We start from the raw sequence: 13,406 nt of genomic DNA, 5'->3' as shown, positions 1-13,406 counted from the left end.
TGAGTTAAATTCTAGATTGTTTTCGTCTTAAATGGAAGTGGCCGCATTCGTGTTCATTATTAATATTTAAATGTAAGTTGTATTTGATGATGATACATAATATAAATAAAGGTTAAGGGTGAACACGGCTGCGGCAATTTTCTTTTTTGACAAAAACTATCGGAAAATTGATATACATGTATAATGACATATTTGATAGATTTTTCATATTTGAGCTTGAATACGAGCGTCTGAAATGACTAATTCAGTTAAAATCATTCTCACAAACTAATTGAATTGACTGAAGTAGCCACTTAGGTGTTTAAAAAATGTAAAAAATCTTTCATCAGATGGACCTGAAATTGGAGGTCAAAATGGGACCTACTCCTTTTATTCTTGCGTTGCGTTATTGTTTTATAAGATGTCGCTTATATATTTGGATATGATATCGTACAATTTACACGTTTTCCAAACAAACACTCCTCAACCAAATACTTTAGGTTGTAAGAGATATCTCCCCAAACACTGCTTTTCTTATGTCCCTTACTCTTTCGTAACCGTTAAAGATTACGATAAAATTATAATCCTGGTACTTTTGATAACGAACAAATTTATTTTACCATAGTTGTTATCCATTCGTTTGATGTGTTTGAGCTTTGGATTTTGTCATCTGATTAGGGACTTTCCTTTTTGAACTTCCACGGAATTTGACTTTAGTACCCTTTTTGTGATATTTGTACCTATTATGTGTGTTTGTTCTGTTCACAAATTGTTGTCAATATATTAGAATTTGATTCAACTGTCACACAAGTGAGACGTTTAGCTAGCTATAAAACCAGGTTTGATCCGACGTTTTCTGCATATTAAGAAAATGCCTAAACAAATTCGAGAATATAACAGTAGTTTTTTATTCGTTTGATGTTTCTGAGCTTTTGTTTTGCCATTGGACATGTTTGAAAAGGAACCTTCCGTTTTGAATTTTCTCAGTGTTAATTGTTTTTGGTAATTTTACTTTGTACAGTTATTGGTTTTTTACTTATGATATTTGTTTTGTCAAATTGAATTATTTCATAGTGTTTATGTCGGTTAATTTCATAGCCAACTATACGGTATAAGTTTTTCTCATCGTTGAAGGTAGTACTGTTGCATATAATTGCTAACATCTATTTCATATGAACTTAAGTGGATAGCTGTCTCGATGGCAACTCCTAATTTTTAGAGTTTCCTTTTCACAATCATTTTAATCAAATGGTCGTTTAACAAAACGTGTTGTCTATCTGTTAGACTCAACTCATATAAAGCCTTCTTCTGAAATGAAAAGAAATATTCTAGATATACATACTTATAATATGGAATAACGTTTCTCTCAGTACACGCTCAGACCTACTGTTTGTGTCTTCAGTGTATTCATTGGTTGTTTTGTGTCGATTAATAAAGTTTATTAATTCATTGTATAGAAGACTTAAGCTTGTTCCTTTGTTTATATGAATTAAACTGATATGAAAACTCAAAACAGACCCCTTCTATAACTACATAGGGCCAAATTTCATCTCTAGCACTTACTTTATATGAATAAAATCTAAACAGCATGATCCTTTTTCTTTTAAAATAAGATCTCAAAAATACTGAACTTAGAGGAAAATCAATTCGGAAAGTCCATAATGACATGGCAAAATCAAATAACAAAACCGAATGGACAAGAACTGTCATATTCCTGACTTGGTACTGGCATTTTCAAATGTAGAAAATGGTGGATTAAACCTGGTTTTATAGCGCTAACCCTCTCACTTTGATGACAGTCTCGTCAAATTCCGTTATATTTACATTGATGCGTAAACAAAATAGACACAATAAATAAAATAGTCAAAATATGGGTACATCATTCATCATCGTATAACAATTTTAAAAGGGACAATTTAACACAACACAAAAACATCTATCTACAAACACATTCATTGATTTGTGTGTCTGACGTCAGAATTTTTTTTAAAGAGGAGCGAAAGATACTAGAGGAACAGTCAAAATTTTAAAATCGAAACTAAACTGACAACGCCATGGCTAAAAATCATAAAGACAAACAGACAAAAAATAGTACACATAAAACACCAAAGACTAAAGACTGAGCAACACGAACCTTACCAAAAACGGAGGGGATCTCAGATGCTTCGGAAGGATAAGCAGATCCTGCTTCACATGTGGCATTGAGATACTTCAGTTTTGAACGGGAAACTGTACACAAGGATTTACGTTATTAAGGGAGATATTCCGGTCCCTGGTTTAAACTTTACTTTTTTAGACGGAATTGTTTTTGGTGCCATCTTATTGTATTTATGTATCAAAACTCGCTCATTATGCATTAGTATGTAGTGAAGTTTGGTTTCAATGATGTAATATATGCATTCAACCAGTTTAATTGGGGCCTGGAGCTGGCACGACAGTTACTTGTTAATTTGTGTATCATTGATCTTTTTCTTTTAACTAAACTGAAATCGCACTCGGATTTTTTTTTCAAATCTGAATTTGATTGTGCGTATTGCAGTATGTTTGTTAATTATACTCATATCTCATAAAAACATGGTAAACTGAGCCACATTGTTTGTGTCTGTCCCAAGTCAGGAACCTCTGGTCTTTGTAAGTCCTGTATATATTTTTTCATTATTTTAGTTCATTTATATGTTTTTTTAGTTTGGCGCGACGTCCAATTTCATTGAACTTATACACATAGTTTTAAGTTGCTGAAGAACGCCTTCGGGAACTGGATTTTCTCGCTGGGTTGAAAGCCAATTGGTGGCCTTCGGCTGTTTTCTGCTATTTGGTTAGATAATTGTCTCTTTGACACATTTGCCATTTCCATCCTCAATTGTATTAATGATAAACTCATATGTCAAGGATTTGGTTAGCGCTAATTACGTAAAACCTTGACTTAATTCTATCATAGATACAAAGATTTGCTTTGGAAGTTTGGCTGTACCTGTAAAAACAACTTCTTACAAACGAAATTGCATATTCTAATTTTCGTGGTGATTTTTACCGATATAGTAAATTTAGATACGATTCTGGTAATCTTATCGTAATTTTAATTAAACGTATTATAAAATGTTCCCAGTCTTATAATGTAGTTAAATCTTTAAATATTATATTCTTCGGTATAATCACAATTCTACCCTCTGTTGATAACTATGTTTTCGTATGTATAGGGGATGGGGTTAAATGACTGCAAACATGTTTTCGTATGTATAGGGGATGGGGTTGGGTGACTGCAAACATGTTTTCGCATGTATAGGGACATAATAAATTTAAAATAAGTCATTTTTTTCTAACTTTAAATGACGTCTTTACACTAAATACATGTGTTACGTATAGATTGATATTTTAGTCATAGATACATGTACATGCTTTTTCTAATTGTAATTGGCTTTGAACAAAGTTTCAGAACAAGAACTCTCGGATCAGTTCTTTGTGTCGCTTGTGTTTTGTTTTTTTTTATCGACCTGACGAGGTTAAATCTTTCATCTGTATTTTATACTGTTACACCATTGTCCAAGATCCGTTGCTACCCACAAACATGTTTAACGCCATCAGTTTTTTTGTGTTTTGTAACGATCTGATTAGTTGAACCCTTTCACTTGATTTTGACATTTTGTTTTTATATTGTACTGTTATACCATTTTCCCAAGCCGAGGGAGCGACTGGTAGCCACATACATGTATAACACCGTCAGAGCCTGTAATTCAGTGGATGTCGATAGTTGTCGTTTGAATTGTTTTATATTTCTCATTAAAGGGGCTTTTATGGCTTGCTATTGGGTATGGGTTTGCTAATTGTCTAATGGCTTACATAACTATTATTGGTAACTTTTACGTCATGTCATCCTTGTTGGAATGCTGTCTCATTAGCAATCATACAACAACTCTTATTTTTATATTTAACCTGTTAATTTGTGTTAATTGATCAATTTGTACCTGGTGCTTAGCCATCTGAGATTAGTAGCTTGAGGACAAATTGATCATTTCAAAATCTGTCAGTTTCGTATAAACAAACGAGGCATCAATTAATGTAGGAAAAAACAGGAACCTAAAGTTGTCTTTAAGAAAGAGTTGTTCATTCGGTATACTCTGATTTTAACCTTTTACTATGCGTTAATTGCTACATGCAGCTTGAACAAAGCTGAGATTACTATTAATCTGAGGACAAATCGGTAATTTCTAACAGTATCCTATACATAGACAAATCATAAGATTAATAAGATTGAACACAAACTTTAAGTTTGGTAGATTCATGCAATCTGTTGGGGTATTTTTGTGATATTTTTCTTCTTATGTTCGACTTATTCAAACACTTTGTATTACTTTGTTTTCTTATGGCTTTTTTGGCTTGGTCGTTTATTTTATGTTTCTAGTTTTTTACGTTCTGACCACTTTTTCTTTTACAATCTTGGTTATTGAAATAGTAAAAAAGAAGTCTCCATCGTTAAAAAAAAATCATTGCAATATTGTAATGTAAAAAGAAAAATAACAGATATACCGAACTTCAAGGAAAATTAAAAACGGAAAGTCCCTGATCAAATGGCCAAAATTAATAGCTCAAATACATCAAACAAATGGAAACAATTGTCCTATTCCTAGCTTGGTACAGTAATTTCCTTATGTAGAAAACGGTTGATTACACATGGTTCTATAGCTAGCGGAACCTCTCACTTGTATGACAGTTGCATAAAATTCAATTATATTGAAATAACATGAACAATGTGTCAACAAAACAGACATTTTATTTTACAAATTCTAGTTTATGAATATACAAACACGTCTCCTAGTATAGTCTTTGGCAACATAAAGTAACTGTCTTTGGTTTCTTTCATAAGGCTTTTCCGACTAAAAATCCGAGAGCCACTGAAAAAGAAGAAAAATATATTAATATTTATATTCCAGAAACTTAAAGACATCAAAGTATATTCTATAAATACCTTTATTAAAAATCTCAGTGCGTGTGTATGGAAATCGGTAATTAAAAATATTGTGTCCAATTTTATTTCTGTCGTTTCCTTTCAATTTCATGTGTTTTTTCTGTGTTGGTATTTTAAAACTATTCTCCATTCGATAAACAAATATCAATCAGAAATATAAATGGTTTTTCTTCTTCAGTATGCCGCAACCTTTTTTTCATTGTCGGCCAACATATTTTTCCAGAACTTTTAAACGGAATGAAAAAAACTTTTAAGGTTTGGTATGAAATCTTTAATCCTTGACATACCATTTATAAACTGTAAGTTACTTACTCGAAGGTAATGTTGACCCACTGAAGAAGTTATTCAGGAAACCTCTACCTCCGTATGAGTACGGTGTCACATGACGGTGGTAATTTACTGTATTGTGTGGTTGGTGTATTCCGCTGTACGCCGGAAAAGCTGAATAAGCACCTCCAAAACCTGGAAACCTGTTGTAGGTGCCGCCAATATCACCAAATCCATAGCCGCCACGATAGGATGGTCGGAAGTTAGGAAAGCCATGCGGTAAAGCAGACGATATCATGAGTGAAGCGCTCAAAACAACCAAGACATATATGAAATTTGTAGACATATTAGCTTAAATTTCAGAGGTTTGTTAAACAGGAGAAGATATTTAACTTTGATGTCAATTGATGTTTGGGTAGGCTTTATATATCATCTAAATGTATATTATTCATCACTATGTTTCCGATTGCGTTACCGTTTACATGGACGTCATTTAACACAGTACTGGATAGTTGATGTCTCAATTAGCCCAAATGACATCGGGTATGACAGCAGTATAGCTTGAGGCAAACGTAATAATTTCTGATATATATGTAACTCTTATGTTTTTCAATTGACGAATATGTACATTAATTAAAGAATTACTGAATCTAAACAGGTGATAATGAAGTATAAGGATTTACTATAAGTTTGACTATTATGAAGAATTAAATAATACAAATTCAAACGAGAAAATACTAATGCGTCCTTTGTCTACATTATGAATGTACTCACGCTTTAGGGTATTTTGTGCATATGTGTGACAGTGTCATGTATATATAGTTCCAATACATGTTATGACTGTGGTCATATACAGAATATGGACAAATTATGGGAAATGAATTGACTAATCGTGGTTTTCCGTCGCCCAGATTCGTTATTTTCATTTCATATATTCAACTATTAACACGGCATTGAGTTTTCATGATATATATATTTATAATATTAAATATGCCAATCTTTTAGCATTACAATAGTGCACATATACATATAAAGTAAAATAACAAAAATACCGAACTGCAAGGAAAATTAAAAACAGAGAGTTTCTAATCAAATGGCAAAATCACAATCTTAAACAGATCAAACAAATCTATTACAACTGTCATAGTGGTGATTTTTACAGACATTGTCTTAAAATATGGTGGATTGAACCAGGTTTAATATAGCTAGCTAAACCTCTCATTTGTTTGACAGTCGCCATGAAATTATAGTATATTGACAACGATGTGTGAACAAACGAAACATACTTAATAGGTAAAAATGTCAAAAATTGAGGTGCAGCAGTCAACTATCTTAATCTTAATTACCATAAAACAAACAAATACAAAGACAAAAAACAAAGAACCTCAAATAGGCATATAAAAAAAGCACATTAACAAAAATGAAAGACCTCCTTATCGTTTGTAACCATTAACCGCCGATTTATATTTTGTTATTAATATACATTTCTTCGTAATTAATTTACCCCTACCTCAGGCAACTTTTATCTTAGTTCTTAGTTGAAACGATTTGAAAAATGTCAAATTTTGCAATGTTATTGTTTCTGAAGTTTACCTGTGATATGCTGGGGGTTGTCGTTTTTTTTTTTTGTGGGATGGATAATTTGTAATATTAAACATTTTTTTTCATAAAAAAGATGAATGTTTGTAAAATGGTATAGGGTAAAAAGTAAAATGACAAAAAATTCTGAGCTCAGAGGAAATTCAAAACGGAAGGTCTGCAATCTAAATAAGATCATCTTAATGTACCAAGACCTTCTTGCGAATATACCGTATTAACTTCACAAAAATACACGATCGACTTGAGGTATGGATTCTGAGTAATGGCGTTGTTTGTCATCTTAGTAACGTGTTATAGTGTTCTTTTGTCTTTATGAATATTAATTGCTTCTACTGAATTTGTGCTGCTTTCTTACATTTTTGTTTATACTGAATAAGATTTTAACACAATGTTGAATGTTGTGCCCCTATTTTGGACATGTTAACCTATTATATCTGTTTGTTTTGTTCACACATCGTTGTCAATATAATGGAATTAGATGGGATTGTCATACAAGTGAGAGGTTTAGCTAGCTTGAAAACCAGGTTTTTTTAAACAATTTCTACATAATAAAATGCCTGTACTAAGTCAGGAATATAGCAGTTGTTATCCATTCTTTTGATGTGTTTGAGGTTTTGATTTCGGCATTTGATTAGAGACTTTCATTTTGAATTTTCTACGGAGTTCAGAATTTGACTTCCGTACCCTTTTTGTGACATTTGTACCTATTATGTGTGTTTTTTCTGTTCACCGTATGTTGTCAATAATTTTTGGAATTTGATACGACTGTCACACAAATGAGAGGTTTAGCTAGCTATAAAACCAGGATTTTTTTATTTCAAAGATGTAATACATGCATTCAATCAGTTTAATTGGGGCCTGGAGCTGGCACGACAGTAACTGCTAGACGTCACTTGTTAATTTATGAATCATTGTCTCTTTTTTCAACTACTCTGAAATCGCACTCGGATTTTTTTCAAATCTGAGTGTGACTGTGCGTATCGCAGTATGTTTGTTAATTATACACAGATCTCACAAAACACGGTTAACTGTACAACATTGTTTGTGTCTGTCCCAAGTCAGGAACCTCTGGTATTTTTAGTCCTGTAGATTATTTTTTTTAGTTTGGCCCGACGTCCAATTTGATTGAACATACACATTCTGTTTAGTGCTAGCTGAAGCACGCCTCCGGGAGCTGGATTTTCTAGCTGGGTTAAAACCAATTGGTGACCTACGGCTGTTTTCTGTTTGACAAATTCGTCATTTCCATTCTCAATTTTAATAATGATAAACTCATATGTCAAGGATTTGGATGGCACTAATTACGTAAAACCTTTACTAAATCTATCATAGATACATAGATTTGGTTTGGAAGTTTGGCTGTACCTGTAAAAAAAAATTCTTACAAACGAAATTTACATATTCTAATTTTCGTGGTGTTTTTTTTACCGATTTCGTAAATTTAGATACGATTCTGGTAATCTTTTAAACGTAACGTATTTTAAAATGTTACCAGTCTTATAATGTAGTTAAATCTTTAAATATTGTATTCTTCTGTTTAAATTTGAATATTGAATATTGTTATCAAATCATTTTAACCCAACTAGATATGATTAAAATACTACTATATATAAACAATCACAATTCTACCCTCTGTCGATAACTATGTATAGGGGATGAGGTTGGGTGACTGCAAACATGTTTTTGTATGTAAAGGGACATAATCAATTGAAAAATAAGTCATTTTTCTCTAATTGTAATTAACACTAAATACATTTGATACGTGTTGATTGATATTTTAGTCTTAGATACATGATTTTTCTCATTGTAATTAACTTTGAACAAAGTTTCGGAACAAGAACTCTCGAATCAGTTCTTTGTGTCGCTAGTGTTTTTGTCTTTTTTTATCGACCTGACGAGTTTAAACCTTTCATCTGTATTTGATACTGTTACACCATTGTCCAAGATCAGGGGAGGTCCGTTGGTACCCATAAACATGTTTAACGCCATCCGTTTCTGTGTTTCGTAACGATCTGATGAGTTGACCCCGTTCATCTGATTTTGAAATTTTGTTTTTATATTGTACTGTTACACCATTGTCCCAAACCAAGGGAGCGACTGGAAGCCACAACACCGTCTATGTTGGTATGTGTCTCTCCCAAGTCAAGAACCTGTAACCCAGTAGATGTGGTTTGTTGTCGTTTCAGTTGTTTTATTTTTGCCATTTTGGGGTCCTTTATAGTTTGCTATGGGGTAGGGAATTAGGACTTAGATAATTGTTGTTGTTAACCTCTTCGTCATTTCGTTGTTGTTGGGGAGCTGTGCTACCACAACTCTTATTTTTATATTCAACCTTTTAATTTGTGCTAGTTGATCAATTTGTACCTTGTGCTTAGACATCTGAGATTAGTAGCCTCAGGACACATTGATAATTTCAATCTGTCAGTTTCGTATTAACAAACGAGGCATCAATTAAAGTTGGATAAAACGGGGACCTTAAGTTGTCAACGTTTGCGTCATTTGGTCTTTAAGGGAGAGTTGTTCGTTCGGTATCCTCTGATTTTTTTATTTAACCTTTTACTATGTGTTGATTTCTACATGCAGATTGGACAAAGCTGAGATTGCTATTAATCTGAAGACAAATCGGTAATTTCTAACATCGGAATCGTAAACATAAACAAATCATTATTCTATTGAGATAAAACACAAATTGTAAGTTTGCTAGCTACGCGTAATCAATCTGAGTTTTTTTTTATCATTTTCTTCTTATGTTCGACTTATTCAATTACTTCGTATTACTCTGTTTTCTTATGGCTTTTTTGCTTGGTCGTTTATTTCATGTTTCTAGGTTTTTACGTTGTGACATCTCTTTCGTTTACAGTGGAATAATAAAAAAAGAAGTCTTCATCGTTAAAAAAATCATTGCAATGTAGAAAACGGTTGATTAAACATGATTCTATAGCTAGCGGAACCTTTCACTTGTATGACAGTTGCATACAATTTAATTATATTGAAAATAACATGAACAATGTTTGAACAATACAGACATTTTATTTTACAGCTTCTAGTTTATAAGTATACAAAAACGTCTCCTAGTCTTTGGCAATATCAAGTAACTGTATTTGGTATCTTTCATAAGGCTTTTCCGACTAAAAATCCGAGAGCCACTGAAAAACAAGAAAAATATAATAACAACTATATTCCATAATATTTAAGTCATCAGAGTATTATATAAATGACTTAATAAAAATCTCAGTGCGTGTGCATATAAATCAATAATATAAAAATATTGTGTCCAATTTTATTTCTGTCGTTTCCTTTTAATTTTATGTGTTTTTTTGTGTGTTGGTATTTAAAACTATTTTCCATATAATAAACCCAATCCATCAGAAATATAAATGCAGCTTTCTTCTTCAGTATGTCGCATCCTCTTTGTTATTGTCGGTCTACATAATTTTCCTGTACTTTTAAAAGAAATGAAAAGAACTTTCAAGTTTGGTTTGAATTCTTTTTAAATCCTTGACATACCATTTATAAAGTTATAAGGTACTTACTTGAAGGTAATGTTGACCCACTAAGAAAGTTATTTAGGAATCCTCTACCTCCATATGAGTATGGCGTTACATGACGGTGGTAATTTATTGTATTGTGTGGATGTTGTATACCGCCGTATGCTGGAAAAGCTGAATAAGCACCTCCAAAACCTGGAAATCTGCTGTAAGTTCCGCCAATATCACCAAATCCATAGCCTCCACGATAGGATGATCGGAAGTTAGGAAAGCCATATGGTAAAGCAGACGACAGCATAAGTGAAGCACTCAGCACAACAACGACAGTGGTTAAATTTTTCAACATGTTAGCGAAATAGTTAGTGGCTTGTTGAACAGAAGAAGATATTTAATTTTGGTGTCAATTGATCTTTGGGTAGGCTTTATATATCACCGAAAGTTTATTATTCATCACCATGTTCCGATTCACGCTTTCCGTGTACATGGATGTCATTTGCTCCAGTACTGCATAGTTGATGTCTCAATTAACCCAAATGACATCGGGTATTATAGCATATTATCCTGAGGCATAGGTAACTTTTACTCGTAGATTATTTTCTATGAACATTTGGTGACTAATCAATGATTTAACTTAATATCAATCTGTTGTACCTCTACGTCAAGATTGTAAACAACCTTTATGGTATTTCGTGTATATATGTGACAATGTTATGCATATCTGGTTCCTATACATAGATAGACTGTGGTCATAAACGGAATGAGAAACCGTTCACAGGAAGTGAATTGACTAATTCTGGATTTCTAGCTACAAGGTTCGTTCCTATCATTTCATATCTTCTATATATAACAAGTTAGGAAGGGGGGTGTTCATGATTAGATATTCCTGTGTTTGTAAAATCTAAAGAATAGTTTCATACAGTTAGTTTTGACAGGGTAACTTATTCTCTTTCTAAATATTCTTAAATTCTATTTCAGGTCAATTTTGTATCTATTTTTTGCATAATCTACTATTAACCAATAATTGTCAAGTATTTATATTCTAATTTATACTTATAAATGATCATGTAATATAAAATATCAGATTACATCTAGATCAATATAACAATTGTCATGAGAGTATGACCATGTCTAATATCGATGTCTTCAAAAGTGTGCCTGTATTAGGCTTGGTGTTGTTATTTCTTTTTTAAACAATGGCTATTATTGTTCGAGCTCCTGCTTAGATGCATATATGAATTTGTTTAGTTTGATGTGTAATTGAATGATTTTAGGATGCAATAATGGGTAACTATCATATCCTCGTGTTGTCACATTCCGGCCAACAAAAATAAGATCTTAATTTATTTTTAAGATGATTAATATTTGAATTTTGTAATTGCGTTTTTTTTTTTCTTACAAAATGTGATATTCATGATATTAAAATGGCTTGTAAGCGAACTAATGGTACATGGTTTTTCCCTTAAACTAAATTTTAGTTTATAAAGAGAAGCATGAATGACCTATCTACTCTACAAAAACAAAAATAATTGACGAGGTTTGACCATACAATTAACAATATAAAGTTATGAAATTAAAACGCGTATTGTCTTGGTAAAAAATTTTAAGGAAATTTTGCAGTTTTTGCTTATTATCTTGAATATTATTATAGATAGAGATGAACTGTAAACAGCAATAATGTTCAGCAAAGTAAGATCTACAAATAAGTCAACATGACCAAAATTGTCAGTTAACCCATTAAGGAGTTATTGCCCTTTATAGTCCATTTTTAACCATTTTTCTAAAATTTTAGTATTCTTTTAAAAAAATCTTCTCCTCTGAAAGTACTGGGCCAAATTTAACCAAACTTGGCCACAACCATCATTTGGGTATCTAGTTTTAAAAATGTGTGGCGTGACCCTGCCAACCAACCAAGATAGCCGCCATGGCTAAAAATAGAACATAGGGGTAAAATGTAGATTTTGGCTTATAACTCTAAAACCAAAGTATTTATAGCAAATCTGACATGGGATAAAATAATCTATTAGGTCAAGATCTATCTGCCCTGAAATTTTCAGACAAAACAGACAACCTGTTGTTGGGTTGCTGCCCCAGAATTAGTAATTTTAAGGAAATTTTGCAGTTTTTGGTTATTATCTTGAATATTATAATAGATAGAGATAAACTGTAAACAGCAATAATGTTCAGCAAAGTAAGCTCTACAAATAAGTCAACATGACCAAAATTGTCAGTTTATTCCTTAAGGAGTTATTGCCCTTTATAGTCATTTTTTAACAATTTCAATAAATTTTTGTAAATTTTTAGAATATATTTTCCACTGTAATTACTGGGCCAAGTTCATTATAGATAGAGATAATTGTAGCAAGAAGAATGTCCAGTAAAGTAAGATCTACAAACACATCATGATCACCAAAACACAATTTTGTCATGAATTTATCTGTGTCCATTGTTTTATATGCACATAGACCAAGGTGAGCGACACAGGCTCTTGAGAGCCTCTAGTTTGGTTATAAATTATTTAAAATAAATAGTACTCCACAAATTTTGATAAGACAATAAAATGATATGGGATAAGCATATTTTAAAATCAGGTTTTCATTATTTAGGCTGATGGCACTGACCAATTGGTTATGAAATTTGAAAATTTGAAAATTGTTTATTGGAAGTACACATTCTTGTTCATAGTGTTTAGTTATGAAATAATTTATTTTTTTTAGAATTCATTGCTATTTTTCACTTTTATCACATGTTTGAAAACAATTCCCGAACATGAATTCAAGGAGACTTATACTAAACATCAGAATACATTTTGAACACTTATGGCCTCCAATCATATGTATATGTCCAAACTCCAACATAAAATTAATTATATAAAACACCTTTTAAGCAAGATGCATGTGTCCAGAAAAACATCAAAACAGATAATGTTAACTACTACTGTATTCAACAATATACATGTGCCATAACAAAATCACCCACTTTTTGTTGGGGTTCGTTTTGCCAAGTATTTAGTTTTCTATGTTGTGTTATGTGTACTGTTGTTGGTCTATTTTTTATTTTCTTTTTAGACATGGCATCATCCGTTAATTCGCCGTTTCAGAATCTAATGAATC

General features: G+C 32.1%; 1 protein-coding gene and 1 long non-coding RNA gene across 2 annotated transcripts; both read right to left on the bottom strand.

Annotated features, from left to right (window-relative positions):
- Positions 1 to 4,731: 4,731 nt before the first annotated feature.
- On the bottom strand, positions 4,732 to 5,603 carry LOC143059232 (uncharacterized). Its single transcript, XR_012973440.1, has 2 exons — positions 5,255 to 5,603; positions 4,732 to 4,868 (listed from the first exon to the last, which is right to left on the bottom strand). It is a non-coding gene; the product is annotated as an uncharacterized LOC143059232 (long non-coding RNA).
- Positions 5,604 to 9,818: 4,215 nt separating this feature from the next.
- LOC143058287 (uncharacterized) lies at positions 9,819 to 10,789 on the bottom strand. The gene is made up of 2 exons (XM_076231770.1): positions 10,342 to 10,789; positions 9,819 to 9,954 (listed from the first exon to the last, which is right to left on the bottom strand). Exons 1-2 carry the CDS (start codon positions 10,640 to 10,642, stop codon positions 9,920 to 9,922), a joined length of 336 nt encoding a protein of 111 aa, XP_076087885.1. The 5' UTR covers positions 10,643 to 10,789; the 3' UTR covers positions 9,819 to 9,919.
- Between the last annotated feature and the right edge of the window lie 2,617 nt (positions 10,790 to 13,406).

The sequence above is a fragment of the Mytilus galloprovincialis genome, chromosome 14, assembly GCF_965363235.1.
Source record: "Mytilus galloprovincialis chromosome 14, xbMytGall1.hap1.1, whole genome shotgun sequence".
NCBI classification, from domain to species: Eukaryota; Metazoa; Mollusca; class Bivalvia; order Mytilida; family Mytilidae; genus Mytilus; species Mytilus galloprovincialis.
This window is presented reverse-complemented; position numbering and strand designations above follow the sequence as displayed.

Excerpts from the sequence above, each read along its gene's own strand:
- LOC143058287 (XM_076231770.1), bottom strand. The coding sequence starts at position 10,642 with ATGTTGAAAAATTTAACCACTGTCGTTGTTGTGCTGAGTGCTTCACTT. Across the intron at positions 9,955-10,341 it reads TGGGTCAACATTACCTTCAA|TGGCTCTCGGATTTTTAGTC; the intron begins GTAAGTACCTTA and ends CTTGTTTTTCAG.